General features: G+C 40.1%; 1 protein-coding gene across 1 annotated transcript in view; it reads left to right on the top strand.

The window, feature by feature from the left end:
- LOC307010109 (protocadherin-15-like) overlaps window positions 1-21,459 on the top strand; it is a 225,684-nt gene that overhangs the window by 47,587 nt on the left and 156,638 nt on the right. Inside the window, exons 3-4 of the mRNA XM_079634508.1 lie at window positions 13,084-13,098; window positions 13,322-13,387. Coding sequence (XP_079490634.1) covers window positions 13,084-13,098; window positions 13,322-13,387 — 81 coding nt within the window. The remainder of the gene's footprint in view (window positions 1-13,083; window positions 13,099-13,321; window positions 13,388-21,459) is intronic.

The raw sequence follows: 21,459 nt of genomic DNA, 5'->3' as shown, positions 1-21,459 counted from the left end.
GGGACAGCAGACACTGGCTCCGACTCAGGGACAGCAGACACTGGCTCCGACTCAGGGACAGCAGACACTGGCTCCGACTCAGGGACAGCAGACACTGGCTCCGACTCAGGGACAGCAGACACTGGCTCCGACTCAGGGACAGCAGACACTGGCTCCGACTCAGGGACAGCAGACACTGGCTCCGACTCAGGGACAGCAGACACTGAAGGACTGAAGGGCGTCTCCAGGATCCGAGCTAAACGCTCTAAATAACCGATCAGTGCCCCCCCGGCCATGAGAATGGGCATCTCCCGATCTGTCTCCGACAGGGCAGACGTGGGTTGAACCCTCTCTGGCTGGGCAGACGTGACCTGAACAGTCTCTGACTGGGCAGACGTGACGCGAACAGTCTCTGACTGGGCAGACGGGACGCGAACGGTCTCTGACTGGGCAGACGGAACGTGCACGGTCTCTGACTGGGCAGACGGGACGCAAATGACCTCTGACTGGGCAGACGTGACCTGAACAGTCTCTGACTGGGCAGACGGGACGCGAACGGTCTCTGACTGGGCAGACGGAACGTGCATGGCCTCTGACTGGGCAGACGGAACGTGCACGGTCTCTGACTGGGCAGACGGGACGCAAATGACCTCTGACTGGGCAGACGGGACATGAACGGTCTCTGACTGGGCAGACGGGACGTGCACGGTCTCTGACTGGGCCGGCGCAGATCTCCTCCTCCTCCTCCGTCCTCCCCGACGGATGCCTGAAGACTCGAGGCTGGCCGAAACCACCGATGACGTCCCAACGCTGGACGGATCCAGTGACGAGGAATTACCCTCCAAATTCCTTTGGGCGCACATAAAAAAATACTTCGCCAAGGAAATCCCATTCTCCCTCTCAGCAGGAGAAAGTTCACTCCGCTGAATCCACATTTAGGCTGGTTCGTTCTGTCACGGTGTGGTTGTGGAAGGAGAGCGAGGACTCAAATGCGGAGTGAAATTAATATTTAATAAAGATAAAACATAAAACAAACAAACCAACAAAGGAAATCAGAAACTAAATCCAACACGGACAGGGCAGGACAGGCACAGACACACGTAACATGTACAACGAACCAGCACAGGACAGCAAACACAGGAAGACTAAATAGGGAGGCAAACAAGGAGGGTAACGAGCAGGACAGGTGGGACAACTAAACCAATAATCAGATAACAAGGGGGAGGGACCAGACAATGACAAGAGCACATGGCCCCAAAATAACAAAACACCCATGTGCATCACCAGACAGGACAGACATGTGACACTTCATTTCTTAGTTTGAGTCACATACTTTTGGTACTTATTATGACAGACACACATTAGGAATAATGAACTAAAATATGTCATGTAAAGAAGCAAATTCAACCGTAATAAATCTCACAAAACATGTCTGGATCATATTAATATATTTTTTTCTGTATTTATAAAGGAAAAACTGTGGTAAACTGCCTTTTCCATTGCCATGTTTTATTTGTATTTGATCTTTTTGTTTTTGTTGTTGAGCAGTGTCTGCATGCTTTGTTATTATGGTTCTAAATTCTTAGCTGTAGATTTCTCCTGCTTTTCTAATGGTTCAGGGAAACATTTGAGGGCATGCTGGGAATCAGCATGATTTGCTGGTCAGTGAATGGATGGGAGGATGGTATCTTCTGCTCTGCTGTTATTAAGCCCTGTTCTTTGTCTGTGAATTGAGAGATACATCTGCTCTTTGACTCTCTCTCTCTCTCTCACCGATGTTTGTCAGGTGTCTAAACATCTCACGAGCCTATAGTTCTTGACATTGACTTCGATGTATATATGCTGTATATATAAAAATTGGTTTAAAAATAACAAATTAATCACACTTTTTATCTGTAATTAATCACGATTAGTTGCACCTAACGTTAAATGATAGATTTGCTTGAAAGAGAAGCATGAAAGAGAACTCAATGCGTCCGGCATGCTGTATGAAGTGGTATTCTGTGTGCATGAGTGTGTGTCAGTGTCACACAGACAGGAGATTCACAGACAGCACGCCAGTACAGCACTGTTCTCTTTTGTGTTTTGTGTCTTATTGCACTTTAATGGTTTAAAAGCATTTGCATGGATAAAAGTGTGATCATATAATGTAACACAAGGATGAAGGGGGAAAAAACGGCATATGTAATGATGTAAATAATATTGCATAAGGTTTGAGGTTATTCAATGACAAGAACTGTAGGCACATGAAAGGTGAAACATTTTTATAGGAATGAAATCTGCTACCAATATATATATTATTTTTTTTCATTACACAGTAAACACCGCTATGTATTAAAGCTGTGAGATCATGTGAAGTTCTTGTTCCTGTAATAAGTCATGGGGACACAAATTAGAATGATCACGAGAATGACCCACCTTTGCCTCTCTCACATGCTGTTCATGCCTTTGTCACATAATTTCATAGACTTTTCCCTTCGCAGCTGATTGCTGTCGATGCGTGTGAATCATGTGACTGTGATCCAGAACAGTGAGAGTGTGTTCTGTTGTTTCTGTCTTCATGATTGATCATGCTCTTTCTAGTCGTGTTAACTCCAGACCTCAACCTAGGTTTAGCTTTTAGCTTTTCAGGATTTGCTCTGGCCTCTCAGATAAGTGGATCAAGGCATAAGCTGCTTGTGTGTGTGTGTGTGTGTGTGTGTGTGTGTGTGTGTGTGTGTGTGTGTGTGTGTGTGTGTGTGTGTGTGTGTGTGTGTGTGTGTGTGTGTGTGTGTGTGTGTGTGTGTGTGTGTGTGTGTGTGTGTGTGTGTGTGTGTGTGTGTGCGTGTGTGCGTGTGTGTGTGTGTGTGTGCGCTGTTTACCCACTCAGCAGTTTGTCCAAATTCTGCTAACAAAATCATATGACATCAGTTAATATAATAAAAAGTGCAAACTGTGGAAATTGAATGCTGCAAGATGGGTTTTTTTTTTTTTTTTTTTTTTTTTTTTTATGTAAATATATATTTTTTTGCAAATCATCATTTAGGAAATTAGTACCCTCATGCTTTCATTATCTTTTTCTGTTACGTGTGTAGTGTATGTACGCTATTGTAAACCATAATATAATATAATATATAATATAATATAATACAATATAATATAATATTTCTTAAATAAAACAGTTTATTGAATATTTAGACCACATATTTAAAAAAGGTTTGCACATTTTTGTTGAGTATAAACATATTGCAGTGCAGTACAATGATGATTGAGAGATGCACAAATTAACACTCCTCAAAAACCATCATATTTGTATCATATTTGATACTTACATTTTAACAGGAATTTTTTTAAAGATCAGGCCGACGAGCCCAAACACGATGGGAGTGTGCTCGGTGGTAGTGGGGGAGGGTCATGAGCAGAGGCGCGGGAACATATTTTATCTAGGGGGTGCTGGGGGCGGGGCTTAATGGGGCGGGGCTTGATATTGCGGGGTGGTGACGGTAGAGAATTTTTTTAACAAAATCATAATATTAAAAAGCCCAAACAAAAAGATGACCATACAAAGGAATGAGGACAGAGTTATGTGAGAACGCTCAGAACTCATGATACATTTTAAAAACACAGCACAAAAAGCTGCATCTTACATTATGATACATGCTCAGTTGAGTTCACACAGAATGCATTATCTTTCAAAGCGAAAATGCAAGATGCCACACGCGGGCAGTGGAAGAGGGAAAAACGCAAGGTCTCGAGGCGCGTTTTAGTTTAACTTATTTTAACTAGAGTGTTGCGTTTTGAGAACGCTGTGTCATGCGCGAGACGCGAGCGCAACCAAAAAAAGAGGTGTAAACTATAAATTCTGGTGGTGGTCACCAGGTAAGGATGGCCACTGCCTACCGGTGTGTGTATCCTGATGACATCGCTATAGGCTATCATTTGATGGTACTACCAAGGGTATCATGATTCTTCCCTCATCATAGGTCACAAAATCACTATTCAATTCATACATTAATCTAAGTTCTTGTTCAAGAGACTCAAGAAGGAATAATATGGTTGAAATCTATAAAGTTTACTAAATGACAAAACAGAGAGAACAAAAATATTTAAGAGAGATAGAGAGTTAGGCTTATATCCAGGGCACTTATCCAAAACGAAAACGGTTGTTGTATTTTTAAAACGCTAAGTTGACCAACACAATTTTAATTTGAACTGTAGGCTAGACCGAATACTGCGCAAAAAAAATAAATATAGACGAATTTTTGTTTATGACTTATTGTCCCTTTGTTAAACATTTAAAATATTCACAAATTAATATAGATTTTTTTTTTTTTTTTTACTATTTTTCTAAGACAAAATTAGAACCTGGAAATTATATTTTTCCCGCAGTGCTGAATGAGAAGAGGGGGCCTATGTCTCTGTAACCACAGAAAGGCGATTTATAAGCTAATGATAATAAATGTGTCTGAAAAAATAACGAGGCATTTGAATTGTTTATTAATAAACTATTGTTTTCTAAATCAGTGTCGGCTAAAAACATATCTCCATCTCCGCTGTTAAGTGGATACGCCTTAAGAGAAATGCACCTTTCATACGGATTACATAATCAGAACAAAATGTATTAGCTTTCGATTCGAATTTGTTCGTTTTAAAGTGGACATTTCAAGCTTTAGCCTACATAGGCATAGGCTATATCTTATTTCAGTTCTCGCGCTCCAGTTCACGGAGATCATGAAAGCGCGGCATGATTGTTTTATTTTATTTTACAAACGCACAACGTTTTCTTGTTATTGTGAGTTTACACAAATAAAAGTAGTTACGAATAATGTATTATTATTTTCTGTATGACCAGAAATTATAGAGTATTTTCACGGTTAAAAACAACTATAGAAGTTGTTTCACTGTTGATAGGAGTTCGCGCCCGCGCCTCCGTGCCATGCAGTGCGCGCTTCACACTCCCCGCCACAAACCCTTGGATATGCGTCAAAATCTTGTGTTTATTTGTGATAATCTTAGCCCTGTATTACTATTGTCTAATCCGTATTATGAATGACATTTGACAAATTGCTTTGTTCCTTTTTTGGATAAAAGCGTCTTCTAAATATGTAGCGCAACAGTTAAACACGAGTGCGTTCACACTGAAAAACAATGGAAAAGAGTGGGATGGAAAAACACGTTCTCCTAAAGCCAAAGAATGCTTTAATCAAGACATCTATTAATTTTTTTCACCGACGTCTGAGTGAACAAGATCATGCATTAAATGAGTGTCAAATGAGTTCTGAGATGCTGGTCCTCAGTGTTACTCCATGCGGGATCGGCTTTTGCCTTTTGGTAGGCTATATACATTTCTTTTAGTTATAAAACCATATTCGACAACATATCAAAACGAAATAATCTTTAGAGTAATTTTATAAAGGTAGAAGGTGTTTTAAAAAACATGTTGAAAGTTATTTAAAGTAATGTCATCTTAAATGCCAATGTTGTGAAACAGCTGTCGTCAGGGGGTGCTGCAGCACCCTCAGCACCCCTACTTCCCGCGGCCATGGTCATGAGAGTTGTAAACATTCAAAACTTTGGCTAATTCACGAGTTCACACTTACAAATAAGTCAGATGGAATAAATGGTATGCATATTTGGCGTGCTGTCCGAGGAGAGGGCTCTGGGCTCGGTATTCGGCCCGAACCCAGAGTACTCCCCCCGTATTGCTGGTTTAGGAAGTAACCAGGCGAGTGTGAGGAGACGGGGTGGTGGAGGGATGCTGAAAAACTGTCGAGGAACGTTGGTGAGTCAAATGAGTATGTATATAGGTCTCCACTCATGCTGATTGGATAGAAATGTTGATTACTGATTGTTGACAGCTGGTTGGAATGATGTGATAATTGGATCAATTATTTGAACGTGCTCCTCCCGAACTTTGTTTATAAAACATCATGTCCACTCAATCTGCCAGACCTGCCGACTGCAGCTTTAACTAGCAGGGCATTATTTTGTTCATTTGTTAAATAAGAGGCGTTTCAGCGCTAAAATGTGTTGTTTTTTTTAAATCTAGAGTCCTGAGTGCTCGTTGCCGCTGCTTTCAGTTTCATGGATAAGTTTTCTTGTGGCCGCCGCACAGTTTTCACTCAGACGCGCGCTTCAATCTATCACTTAATGCGGTTGCGGATACTCTCTCTTCGTTCCAGTGAAATCACAAAAAAAATGCAAACAAATATGTCACTGCATGATATACAACCTCTGATAAACATACTCGTTTTGATTACGTTTTGAAGTGTGGATTAGAACCCAGAACCTCTGACACGCTTGACAAAAGTTCTACCACTAGACCATTAAAGTACTCAATGTACAATTTTTTCGAAAATGTTTATTTTACACAAATATAGTACATATATCTGATTTAGCATTGTATAGCAACATCCTCCCCAAAAACAACTTCAACTTCACAGAGGTGACAGAACTCATTGCGAAAATGAAACATGCTAGTCCTTCTGTTGTGATGTCGTGAAGCGTCGCAGATGCGGTGTCGGTTGTCGTCCACACACTATGCAAGATGAAACGATCGATTGTTTTGCGTCCATTGGCATTTACGATTCAGCACAACAACTTACGTCAAATGGATTGTGCCAAAATCAGGCTGATATCATGTAGTCTGAACCCGGGCATAAATCGTTTTAATTCAGTAAGTGTTCATCTTGAAATATTACTATACTAACAATATAAAAGTTATTTAAAGCTAAAAAACAAGTGTAACACAACCTGAAGTGGGCGTTATTCGATTTTTATTGCCATTGGAAGTAAACCTTTATTTAATGTAATCTGGGTCATATTTTTATCCTTTCATGTCATGGTCATGCAACTTCTCCATGCAGGAAATTGCATAAAAGTTTAATTTTATTATTTACCTTTAATATTGTTTTTCCCTGATCCCATCAACACAGACATGTGACCCATTTTTGGGGCATGATCCACTCATTAAATCTCACAGTGGAAGTCTAAACTGTCATCAATGCTGTTTTTGTAAGACAGATTAAGTGTTGGTGCTCACTCTCTGTCTCGCGACTCACAGTGGGGTCTGTCTCAGAGCCACGTGATGTTTCCTGACCTCTCCTTTAATTAAATGTCTCTCCTTGCTTTTGACGTCACAAAAGTCATCTTTAATAAACTCTGTCCTGAGTCTCTAAAAGGCAGGGCAGCACAGAATAGTCTCCTTTAAAAGAGTAACTAGAAGCGTTCGGGTGTAAAAAGCTACTATAGTAAACAGAGCTTACAGAAGATTAGCTGCTGTTTGATGCTGGGTGGAAGTGCGCCTGTGCCCTAGTTGCTCTGTTGAGTGTGTGTCTATCAAAGGAGCAACGGAGCCTCTTTTCTCCTCAGCAGATGAAGACATGTGTTCTAATTGAGGCAGAAGTGGGCTAGATATTTCAGAGTAAACTCAGAAAAGGAGGGAATAAGTCCTGCAGAGTCCTCCTATCATGTGATTTTTCAACAGATCAAAATTCTAAGTTCTAAGCAGGATGAGGTCTTATTAAAGTTATTTAATGTGATGTGGAGTATAGTTATTTGTAGCAAATTAGCTCAAGGGAAATATGAGGTTTTTACAAGGTTTTTCATTGATGATATTTGCTTCTGGTAAAGCCGTCAACCTTCATTATTTACTTATTTGGTCACACTTTTGATTAGGGTCAAATTCTCACTATTAACTACGATTTTTTTCCTCAATGAACTCCAAATTACTGCTTATTAGTAGTTAGTAGGTGGTTAAGTTTAGGTGGGTGGATGTAGAATAAGGTCATGCAGAATAAGGCATTAATATGTGCTTAATAAATTAAGTACTAATAGGAAATATCCTAGTAATATGCATGCTAATAAGCAACTAGTTAATAGTGAAAATTGGACCCTAAACTAAAGTGTTACCACTTATTTTTTTTTATAATAATCATGTTTAACAGCTAAATTTGTGGTGAAAAACTACACAACCCATGATGCTGTGCAGAAAATAACACCAATCAGAGATATGAAACATGCCAAAAGATCTCGTTAGCTCCGCCCACTCCTAAGGGGGGGACTAAGGTTCAAATTCAGAAATTGTTATTCTATTACATCACCCAACCTTTATTTTTTTGAATATTTATTTAAAGACTGTATGCCAACCTGATGCTTTTGGATTCCTATAATGGTTTTATGTTAAAAGGGTCATCATTATTTATTGTATTATTATTATGTTCTTGAAGTTCACTTACATTGTTAAGGAAGGTTTTCCCATTTCCAGCCTCTCTATGACCTTTATATATAAATAGACAGTTTTGTTTTCTATACCTTTAACACTCATATAAATGCCATATTTGCATGTGAAATGATTACACATCTTACACATGCTTACACACGGTTTTTCCCCAACTGTTTTTGCTATAGTTTCAATAGATGGTCTTACGGATATCTATCTATTCATCCATCCATATTATGTAATATGTTTTTATTTTATCTAGTTTTATGTTCAAAAGAAGTAAGAACAAAGGGTAATTTGGCTTTTCATGACATGATCTCTGAAAATTACCCCATGATTTACTCACCCTCAAGCCATGGTGTATATGACTTTCTTCTTTCAGATGAATACAAATATATATGTATATAGTTGTTAGGCAGGACGTGAAGCGCGTCGTGCCTGCAACCCCTTCTTCAGCCGTGACTTATTCACGATACAGCACTAGCCTCGAGTACCTTATTGCTTTTATAAAATGGTTACCACACAATGCAAATATTAAAGCCGAAAATGATTTATCTATGCAACTTTCATGAAGTAAAATCACTAAAAGCATTCCTTCCGCTGGAGAAAATAGTCTCTGACCGTAAACAGCAACAGCATTTTTATGAGTCTTTATGAGTGTGTCAGTCAGTAGAGAAGACTTTTATATTGAAAGGACTCAAACTTGTGATCACGGAGAAGAAAGACGCAACTGACAGATGACTGGCACGGGAAAACCCCTTAACTGTTAAAAAGACAAGATATCTGTCATAAACTGCTCGAGGACGCAGACAGTGGTGATCCAAATGCAGGCTTTAATTAGAGGAGAATCCAGAGACAGGTACAAGGAAACAGGCAGGGGTCAAAACCAGGTAAGCAGTCCAATATCAGAAGTACAATGCAGGGAGAAGGCAAACGGGAAAACCAGATACAGGCAAAGAATCCAGGAACCGTGAAACTAGAAAATACAAAGGAACTCGGAAAACGCTGGGTAATGCAGTAAGACACAAACAATACTGAGCACTGGTGCAACGGGCCACTCAGGCTTAAGACAGGTGCGCTAAACAAGATAATGAAACACAGGTGCATAAAATCAACATTAATCAGTCCAGAGTAAAACATAATAATGAGTGAAACAGAGAAGGAGTGCCCCCCAGTGGCTCACGCGGGCACTCCAGCCGCTGATTGTCACAATATCGCAGTGGACATTTTTATTATGTATATAGGACTGACCTGAAGGAAAATGCTATGTCTACTGTAAATGCAGGTACACTCGCCTACTTGATCCCTCACAATACTCTACTATAGCTTCAATGAATGTGTTTAAGTTGCTAAGAGTGGTTGCTAGGGTGTTGTGTAGTGATACATAGTACCGTTGGGTGAAGCGGTCATAGCTGTGTTTTATTGTGAATAAAACACAGCTATTAAGCTATCAGAATCAAGGATTGGAACTAACCGTTATATATATATATATATATATATATATATATATATATATATATATATATATATATATATATAAAATGTCCTGGCTCTTCCAAGCTGTATAATGGCAGTGAATAGGGGACACGATTTGAAATATATCCATATTTAAAACTGCATAAACTAAAATAACCGTACGCATCGTTTTACAGTGAAAGAGTAACTGACACATAACGTATTGATGAACGCGGAAGAGCAGAGGATAGAGGATTGGACAAAACAAAACACCGGTCATAAATTAGAAGTCTAAAATTAGAATTTTTTCAAATGAAATGTTGAAGGATTTCGATATAAAAGAAGAGGAGCTTAAGTTTGTTTCCCAGCCCTATTTGTTTGAACCGCGAGAGGTGTCAAAGCTTACGCTACTCCTACAACAGTGACACATCGCATCAGGGGTTACTCTTTTGCCATCAGTCGACTTAGGCCGTCTGCCAGAAGCTAGTCTATAATATTAAAAATATGGATATTTTTCTTACACAAACCCATCGCTTTTCTTCAGAAGGACTTTCCCCCTGGAGTCGTATGGATTACTTTTATGATGGATGGATGCACTTTTTTGGACTTTAAAATCAGGACCGTTATTCACTACCATTATGAGTGAGTAAATTATGGGACTTTTTTATTTATTTTATTTGGTGAACTATCCCTTTAATGTGGTGTGCACTGTAGCATATCATTTCAACTGAGTGCAAATATTTAAATTTATTAATTTATTAGAAGCAATTTTCCAAAGCAACTTACAGTGCATTCAGGGTATATATGTTGTCAGTATGTCTGTTCCCCCAAGCAGGCAGTGCAGTGAAGCCTCATGAGCATGTGGTTAACTGAAATGGACCAGCGGGATACATCATTTCACTGTGTCTGCCCAAATGCCTGTAACAGAATCTACATCTTCTGCAACTTGTCTGGTTTTCCAGTAATGTTGACAACATTTACTTTTATTTGGGTAACAGATAATGAGGTTTTAACCTGATGGGTTTTATCATCATAGATTACCACACGGTTACATTCTGAACTCAAAATTCTTCACTGAACTTTACTATAATTTTAGGTCACTGAATTGAATGAATGAGTTAAAATCGCGGCATCCTGACTGACAAAAATAGCTTTTGAATCGAATTGAAAGCCAGTGAATTGAATCAATTCCCTACTGAATCACTCCCTCACTCACTCATGAATGCCTTTTATTATCATTATACACACGTACAGCGAAATTAAAATGTCTTCATATTCACACCCTTAGTTGATCAGGATAAAAGCCTGAGGTGATCAATAATTAATGGGAAGAAAATCTCCTGCTTCTCACCTGCCAACTGGTGCTTAGTTGCGTAAGAAGAGTTAGGCGACATACGGTAAAGGGGGAACAGTATCTGCTGTGTGTGTATCCTCTGGCATCTCTTGCCCTCATGACTCAGAGTGTAAGGTGATTCGTCTCAGACACTTAAAGCTAATTGATGTGTGGATGACATTGTTGATGTATGTGTGTGAGACTGCTGTATCATGGTCAGTAAAAATAAAGGCTGCTACAGAGGCTCAAAATTGCTCTCTTTCAATTCTTGAGTCTGACTTTCAATTCAATTTGAATCCACATAGATTGCTGAACTGGAATGACAGGGAGAGAAATTTACTGAATTCCAATTCAAAGAAACTGAATGTATTCACAGAGAGATTCCATTAGTTCAGCAGGTTTTTTTGACAAAGGCTGCGTTTACACTTGGCATTAACATGCGACCTGTATCCAGATGTTGTCCACATACACATAGAAAAGACAAGTGTAACGTGCTTCTGATCTCAGTGTAATGCAAACGCAATCCAGCCATCGTGTCTGCATTCACAGGTGGACGTCATATAAATCCATGCCCAGTCTCCCCTCGATATTTAAATATTTAAAACAGTTTATTTAGACTACATGATACTGTGTGTGTCATTTTTCATTTTAATTGTGCAACATTATCTGAACGAGGCGATCACCTGTACAATCATAGCTGTGATCAGTCATGAGGAATAATGGGAATACACTTTTTATTGTTTAACGTTTTAAATGTTGAATGTTTGTATTGTTTCAGCATTTTTATTAATCTCCCATATAGTCATTGCACGGTATAACCTTAAACTCCGATGATCGATGATGTGACTTGTTTAACATGATCAACCCAGTTATTTTTGTATGATCAAGTATTCCTTCATTCTAAAAATGTAATTTGATCTAAGACTGGAGATTGCACAGGAAAGTAAAGTGAGTGAATGAAAGCAATTGGGACATTGCTTAATTTGTATCATCTTTACTCTTAATTTGGTGTCGTAATACAGAGCTAATTTAAATATTATGCAAAAACAGAAATCCAATCGGTTATCCAGATACAGAGGCTATACTTAATATGAACAAATGTAAACGCACCGTGTCCTGATTGGCTAATGATACGATCTGCTTGATCGGATCATGGTGATCGCATGTTAATCCCAAGTGTAAACGAAGCCAGAGTCATTTGATATTTAAAATGTGCATTAAGTCTGCATTGTACTTTCAGTTCAGTACTGTGAAATAATTGAAATACAACCATAAAAACATAGCTATTTTAATTGTGTCATAAAGCACAGCTAAATGTTGGCCATGCTGCACATGAGCAATATCCACAAATGGTTGACCAGATTGTTTGACCAGCCATGTTAAGAATATCCTCATTGGTTGCAGAACCATTTTTAGTAAAATCCACAAAGTAATATTTTATAACAAGCTAAAACTTGTCACATAGTGATTTATTGAATTATAGGCTGAGAACAATGAGTGCAAGATTGGTATGAACACTTGGCCAAAAATGGCGTCCGCACAATTTTGTATGTTTAATTGAGTCACGACCAATGATACAGTTTGGACGTGGAACGCGTACATTAGTTTTGCACTCAGGCACAACTTCACAACATGCATACAAAATATATGAATAAATATTTAATTTAAAGTTTCAATAATGTGCAAAGAAGCCAATTTCCCTGAGTCGGACATCCCTTTTGGCCACTAATATATATATATATATATATATATATATATATATATATATATATAAATACAGTATTATATACCTGTAATAACCAATATGTTTTATCTATGATCACAAATATATATATTCATGCTACAAATGTCTTTTAGCAGACACTTTTATAGAAAGTGACTTAAAAAACTAGGAACTGCATTACTAAAATCTTTGAATTTCATTTCATTTTAATTCTCGAATGTATTGGGTTTGTATTTAAAAGGCATTCTTCAGTTATGCATTGCACACAGCCCTGTACTGTACATTATTCTCTGTTTTCCTTTCTCTGGCTGTCTTTCTTCTCATATGTATCTTTCCTTTTCTTCTCTTCTTTTCTCTTCTCTTCTCACTGCTGCTGACACTAACGCCCCTCAGACTGGCACTATGAGGGTAAGACTCCTTTCTTTCCTTTATCACATCATGAAGACAATTTGACAGGCTTCTCTTTTTTCTTTCTTTGACATTCACGCAGTAAAATCATTTAACACTAGTGTTGGCTGTTCATAATCTAGATGTAATCTCATGTGAGTGAGATTTGAGAGTGATGTGTTGTGATAAAGGTAATGGCAGATTTGAGTCTGACTCTATTTCTGTCTCTTTCTGTTTCTGGCAGAGTGTAAGTTGTCACGGTCGGGTCCACCTGCCACTATTGTCACCATTGATGAGGAAAGTCCAAATGGTAAGTATCTGTGCTTACTTATCTCCCATGATAAATCTAAAGCATGCTGCTTTCTGTGAGTGGTCTGGTCTGCTATTGATCAAATTTTGGCTTGCGTTTTATTATCAAGTTAATTTGATTTTTGGTGGTGTGATTCAGGATTTTCCAGCTGGGGGTTCATAAAGCCCTAGGGGTTCATGGAGATTGTGATATAAATGTCAAAATATTTTTTATATTACTCCTTGTTGGCAGAGGCTATTTACATTAACTCCAGCTTGGGAGATGAGTTTATTTTAAATAAATATTAAGGAAATATTCTAAATGTGTAGGTGTAGGGGAGGGCTTTATGGATGGGGACAAGTATAATAACGCAGCATCCATTAATGATTTTAATAAATGTAACCATATACACGGAATATGTTGTTATTATTGCATACTGTTTTTTTTCATATTACAATACACTAAGGTGAAAATAGTATCAGAAATTTATATAAGTTTACATCTAACAGCTATTTATACACTGCCTACTTTTTTTTTAAAGAAGTATTTTATCATTAGCAAGGCTGCATTTATTTGACCAACAATACAGTAAAAACAGTAATATTGTGTGAAATATGTTTTACAAAATATTGATTTAATAATACATTTAATAATACATGTTTTCTATTTTAATATATTTGAAAATATAATTTATTCCAGTAATGGCAAAGCTGAAATTTCAGCATCATTACTCCAGTCTTCGGTGTCACATGATCCTTCAGAAATCATTCTAATATGCTAATTTAATGCTCAATAAACATGTATTATTATTATCACTGTTAAAACAGTTGTGCTGCTTAATATTTGTGCGGATAATACCTTTTACTGGAATTTTTTGATGAAAAGAAAGCTCAAAAGAACAGCATTTATGTGAAATTTAAAGTAGTTGTCTTTACTGTTCTTTTTTGTCAATTAATGCATCCTTCCTGAATAAAGCAATGTTATTTTGGTAGTGTATAGATTTTAATATGTAAAATGACACTGATCGTATAGACAAAACATAGTTTTGGACATGAATAATACCTCAAATCCTGTGGCATATTGCAGAGAGATGAGCTGTTACTTTTCAAATGGATTTTCATCAGACAAATGGTAAATCAAAAGGAAAAATAAAATGACGTCCACAGTCCCAAACCCTTCACTGGTGATTATCCTGAGCTGTGTTGTTCAAATGCAGCAGACATGTAACATTAAAAGTCCATTTCATGCTTTTAAGAGCTTAACAAAAAAAAAAAAAAAAAAAAAAAAAAAAATATATATATATATATATATATATATATATATACACAAAAATAATAATTCAAGTGTGTTATAGTGAATTATTTGTTGCTTGCAAAAAAAATCAATAGAGAAAGATTGTTTTTGCCCCAGAAAAGTGTAGTTATGACATCTACCAGCAGGGGCTGCCTGTGACAACGAACCTGCCAAACCTTGGGTTCAATTGATAAAAATATTGGTAACTTCTGGTATAATTGATCTATACTGTGATTGATCTAAGTGAAGTTTCCGATGTTCAGTCTCAAACTTCCCAGACGTCATGCTGTTGTCTGAAGCTCAATAGGCAGTTACCTGTTGGTTTCCAGGCTGAAATGGTGCGTGTTAGTGTGCTCTCGCTGGAGCCACAGATGGTGTTTTTGTGTCGGAGGCACGCTGGGGCCGTTTATCACATACTGTATCTGCGTGCAGGTGATGCTACACTTCGTCATGCGTCTATAAAGGAGCCACTCGCCGCTGTAGCGCTCAACAGAGCGTTTGACAACACTGTCTGTTTGCTGATGCGACAGGTGTTGGCTGCTACATGCGAATTTACTCCGTAAAATGTCCTTCCATCCTTTTTTATTTTCATTCCCCTTCTCTCTCCCTCCCTCCCCCTGCCCATTCTGTGGGTCAAAGAGTTTTTCAGCATCCGTGTGTTGGCTCAGGAAAGTGCATCGAGGCAGAGGCCTGCTGGGAAATGTAGTTGCAGTAATAGTGAGCAGTTAAATTGATATTTTTTCTCTGTCTGCTTATGTGTTAAATAATTAGTTTGTTTTTAGTTTCTCGCTCTAGCAGACTGTGAAGAGACAAAACAGCCAAATGGATCCTCTGGGTCACTTAAGCAAAACAGGAACAAGTGTTATGTTGTGGCAGTGATATACAAATCAAAAGAGACAGACAAATGTACCTGCATATTATTCAGGTGATATTAGTTCAGTGAATATTTTATTGCAAGCCTCTTCCAGTTTGACAAAAAGTTTGCATCAGCTCTGATGTCTGGCAGTGTTTCATTATGCATCAATGCTCAACAGTAAAAATTCAGTTCAGAGTTCTCTTGCCCTGACAATGTTTTCATTGGTTCCGGCATGTATTTTAATTAAATTAAATGTGTATAGATTTGTTTTTAAAATAATAGTTTAATAATAGTAGTATTTTTTTATTTATTATAGTAGGCTATGTATAGTCCTATTTTTTTATTATATATTTCACAAGTATACTGTACAATTCAAAAGTTTGGGTAACTTTTTTAAATTAAATTACTTTCATTTAGCAAGAAAACTTTTACATTGTTACAAAAAAAATATCTATTTTAAATTAATGCGTGTTCCCTTAGCTAGTTTGTTTCCATGGTAATTCATTGAGTTTGCACGTGTTCCTAAGTTACGTTAATCATCACCTGGCTTATATAAGTCTTGAGTTCTCTTTAGTTCTATCTTTGTCCTGTATCGTCAATGTTTGTTTGGTTATTTTCTCCTGAGTTTCCCTTCGGATTTATGATTGCAGCAAGGCTCGTTGTTATGGGAAGAAGGAGGCGGGAACCGGCGAACATTCAACACTTTAATGAATAAATAAACAAATACAAAAATGAAGTATAAGCCAGCCTTGCAGACGACTGCTGGCCACACAAAACAGAAATAACCCACAACATAAAATCAGGCCTGTTCCTCTCTCGATCTTCACTGTCGTCGCTCCTCCTTTATGCTTCCGTTCCTCCATGAGAGATACGAGACCGGTGCGTCGCGCAGGTGTCGCTCATTATTAATCACGCCACGGGTATCGCGCCGTCCTCTCACATCCCTCGACCTCGTCCTGCTCGCCACATACCAGTGTAGCAAGGTACTCCAGAGACTGCGCTCGACTCCCCCCTCCCTCCTCCAGGGGGACCGGACACGGCGGCTGCGGTACCTGGGGGCATGGACAGACGAGGCAAGAGAAAAGGGCACGGAAGCATGAGGAGCGACAGATACGAGAGAGGGGAGAGGGAAAAAAATTCCAATTCTTGGTCCGGTTCCCATAACGCGCTGCCATCTGGTCCTCCACCAGCTGGGCAATCTTCTCTGCGGTGCCTGGCGGTGGCACTGGATAGCCCTCGGTGGACGGCTCGACACTCCTCCGCTGCCTGGTGGTCGGCGACGGCTCCTCCACACAAAACAGAAATAACACACAACATAAAATCAGGCCGGTTCCTCTCTCGATCTTCACTGTCGTCGCTCCTCCTTTATGCTTCCGCTCCTCCGTGAGAGATACGAGACCGGTGCGTCGAACAGGTGTCGCTCATTATTAATCACGCCACCGGTCTCGCGCCGCTCTCTCATGTCCCTCATCCTGCTCGCCACAATGATTAAAGACTGTTTATTCCTCTCAATCGGAATAAGGTCCAGTTCCTCAGCCCCGGCTCTGCTGGTTCCCTTCAGCCCCACGACTTCACCTCGGTTGGCCGTTAATTCCGCCCTCCTTCCTGCTCCACCTCGGCCCTTAGTCGCTCCGGCTCCACCTCAGCCCTCCTGAACCCTAGTTCCACCATGGGGGTCATCGATACGGCTCCTCGCGGCCTATGGAGTATTGTGAGTACAAATCTCTACCTGCGTCAAGGACTTACATGTCTTCATCTACTCTTTGTACCTTCACCTCTCCAACAGCCTCCGCATTCCCTCCATCTCCTCTTCGGTCTTCAGTCACACCGGCTCCACCTCAGTCCTCTGGCTGCCTGGCACCTCCCCGGACACTTGTCACTGCTCCGCCTTGGCCTCCAGGACCATCAGTGTATTCCAGTCTCGATGGCTCTTCGTCTGCGCCTAGGTCTCCATGTCCATCGGCTCCATCTCCATCCCCCTGGTGTCTTCAGCCACTTCTCCACCATGGCTCCTCCCTCCCTCGACTCCTATATCGTTTATAAAAAAATATCGATATATCATACAAACAAATTTATAAATATTTGATAATGTGTGGTGGAACAGAAGAAGCTACATAGTTTATGATTATAGCTTAATGCAACATGGATTGTGGATTTTATTGATGTCAGAAACACTTGGGCACGTTTATGATGGTAGGCCAAGAAAACTAGAAGGGAGTTTTGCATTTAAAGCAGGCATATAAACCCTACTGCATCTTAATTAAACTTTTCTTGCTTGAGGTTCTGGTGAAATTGTGATAAAATGAAGTCTGTTTTGTTTATAAAAACTGCCAATTTTGTTATTCCTTGAAAAGTGTCTCAGATGACAAAACCATGGGCAATGTTGTGTGAGCTTAATGTTAGAGAAAACAAACTGTAGTGGTGTTATTTTCTTGTTTTGGTTGCAGTGCTTCATTTCAGAAGAAACACACATTAGATGGGTGAGATGCGACAGAGAGAAATTGCTTGTGGGAGGAAAAGGAAAAGAGTCAGGATGAGATTATATAAACACTTGACATTTTGGATCAATTCAAATGCACCAAGATCGCGGCAGTCTATGTTCTGCTGTATATGAGAAATACTTAAATAGATCCCGTATCAGAGACGTTCCTCTTCATTAAAGGCCTCTGTATGTTTGGACTGAAATCAGAGCACAGTTGCTGTGGTAATACATTTGGCCTGGCTTCTGGCTGTACTTTGATCCCTGCATCATAGATGTTATATCTGGTCATCAAAAGTGACCTATTTTAAATATGTCTCAAGGCATCTGAAATATTAGAGTCCGTCTGACCCCAGGGTCCTTCAGGGTTCTTTGTGGCAAGGATTTCAGTTCGGGGCAGGCCCTTTGAAAAATATCAGTCACTTTACTGGTCAACTTAAGTTTAGATCAGGGTTTGACTATTAACAGTGCAAAAGCACACAGATAATTTCTCTTCTGCTGGGGAAACACTTAGGACGAAATTAAACATTTACAGTTCCGGTAAACAGTTCTGTCTAAACATTTGCATAGAACTTACCTGTCTGAGTGCCATAAATATAGTGCCTGCAATTTAAAAAGTATTAATTATATCTCAATATGATTTTAGATTCTAGTTATTAACAAACTTTTATTTTGAATACTTCATTTTTCAGGGATCTTTATGTTTATATCCCATATATTTGGGGATCTTAATGCAACTCTATGTCCAAATTGTTGAACTTTACCCATTTTCAATGGTTGAAAACCAAACTTGAGTCACTTTGCATACAGCTCATACTTATTGCATTTAAAGAGGAATGTCTGAAGAATAAAAACATTTTGATGCTAGAAATGTATTGTTACTCACAGACTAGAACCAAAAGGTGAAAACTCTTTGTTAGAAATAACCTTTTATCAAAACTATTATTGGTTCGATGGAGGTTAAAGCACAATGTCTTAAAGGGGATGTAAAATGCCCTTTTTACAAGATGTAAAATAAATATCTGATGTCCCCAGATTGTGTGTGTGAAGTTTAAGCACAAAATACCCCACATATATTTTTATATAGCATGTTAAAGTTGTCACTTGTTGAGGGTTTACAAAAACACACCGTTTTGTGCCTGGCCCTTTAAATGCAAATGAGCTGCTGCAGAGGGCGGGGTTTCAAGAGCTCATGTGTGTTAGCAGGTGCGATTACTTCACGCAGACACACAAATGACAGAAACTGTTCTGAGTCAGACAAAGATGGAGAGACTCAAGAAGAAGTGACAACATGTAGAATGCAACATGACGTCTCTGAAAGGTTAGTTGATGAATTTATGTTGCTGATGTGGAGTTAACTATCTTCAATTAGCATATTCTGTCATGATAATCTATAAATCGCTCGTATAGGAACTGTTATGCACACAGAGTGACTTTCAATTGCATGTGAAAAGATGGATGCTAAAGTTTGAGCTGACTCACAAATGTACTCTTATACAACAACTCTTCCTCTTCTCAACATGGACTGCGTGTTTCATTTAATTTTTTTTATGTACATTTTAGAGTTGCTGATGTCACTAACCTGTGAGGAATGTTGTGTAGTCCCTACCAGCCGTTTGTTGTAGTCCTTTTCTTTAAAAGCAAATATCTTCCTTTGCTTTAAACTTTGCGCGTTGTAATGTTGCAGATGTTGTTTATGCTCAAAGAGCAACATTTCACACTAACTAAAGTTAGAAAAGTGAAATCATACTCAACCACCCCTTTAAACTTACAGCATCTTTAAAGAGCACCTATTATGCCACTTTTCACAAGATGTAAAATAAGTCGTTGATGTCCCCAGTGTTATGATGGTGAGGAAGTACGAACCCAATCGCAGACAGTAGTCAGGGCAACACGATTTATTAAACAAACAACGGGGAAAACAAAGCCCACGAGGGGGCAAAACATAGACAGAACAACTAACTAGACTGTGACAGATAACTACAAGAAAACAAACAACTAATACAGGCAATAGCACAACAGCTCTTCACAAGATACTCACAGACTGACAAAGGAATGACAAGGATTAACAATGAACCGACCCAGGACAGCAAACACAAGGGGATTAAATAGGGAGACTAATGATAACAACAGGTGACACAGGTAAAGCAATAATGACAAAACGAGGAAACAAGGAGGGCGGGGCTAGATGACGAGACAACACAAGCACATGGCCCAACAAGGCCATGTGTTTGCACATAAAACATGGGTCTGTCATGATCCTGCCTCAAGACTTAAAGAAAGACAAGGACTAGATGGCAGAATCATGACAGAACCCCCACCTTAAGGAGCGGCTTCCAGACGCTCCTCAAGGGGACATCAAACACGGGACATGACAGACTGAGACAAAGACACAAACCAACTAAACATGACAAATAACAATAAAGGCATACACGAAAACACGACAACAGGGTTGGGATGCAACAATAAAAATAACAAACACGGGAGGGGGGGGCGGGGGAACAAGAGAGTTCATGGGGAAATGTCCAGGGTGGGTGGGTGGGACTGTGGTCTTGGGTCTTCCGGACGAGGGCTGTGGACAAGGAATCCGGGCAGGCTTGGATGGGGACACATGAGGAACAGTCTTGGGGGAAACAGTTCGGGGCTGAGTGCAGACAGGGCTGACTGGGGAAACACAAGGCGACTTGATAGGGACAACAGGGGGCGACGATACGGGACGAATCTTGATGGGGGAAACAGTAGGAGATGAAGCAGGACTCAAGACAGGGAATGTAGTAGGTGGCTGGGCAGTGGAGAGAGGCAATGCAGCAGCAGGCTGCAGAGCTGGAACAGGGTCATAGAATTCTGCAGACGAATCAGAACCGGCGCTCCTCACATCAGACTCGGAAGATGCGCTTCTCATGTCCGATTCAGGATTTGCGTTCTCTGCAACCGACTCAGGAACAGCGTTCTCTGCAACCGACTCAGGAACAGCAATCTCAGCTCTAGGCACGGGGTCTGGGGACAAGACAGGCTTGACAGGGACTTCTAGGATTCTGACGAGACGTGACAAATAATCAGACAGGGTCCTGGCAGCAATGACGACAGGCATCTCTTGACTAGCTGAAACCGACTGTAACACTGCTTTAGCAGCAGAATCGGCCGCGGCTCTCTCTTCAGCTCTCACAGCTGCAGCGGGCTCTGGGGCGGCGTTCACTGCTGCAGCGGGCTCTGGGGCGGCGTTCACAGCTGCAGCGGGCTCTGGGGCGGCGTTCACTGCTGCAGCGGGCTCTGGGGCGGCGTTCACAGCTGCAGCGGGCTCTGGGGCGGCGTTCACAGCTGCAGCGGGCTCTGGGGCGGCGTTCACAGCTGCAGCGGGCTCTGGGGCGGCGTTCACAGCTGCAGCGGGCTCTGGGGCGGCGTTCACAGCTGCAGCGGGCTCTGGGGCGGCGTTCACAGCTGCAGCGCGCTCTGGGACAGCGTTCA

Source organism: Phoxinus phoxinus (genome assembly GCF_949152265.1).
Source record: "Phoxinus phoxinus genome assembly, chromosome: 14".
Classification (NCBI taxonomy): domain Eukaryota; kingdom Metazoa; phylum Chordata; class Actinopteri; order Cypriniformes; family Leuciscidae; genus Phoxinus; species Phoxinus phoxinus.
The sequence above is the reverse complement of the archived record's forward strand: the minus strand, read 5'-3'. Positions and strand labels throughout refer to the sequence as shown.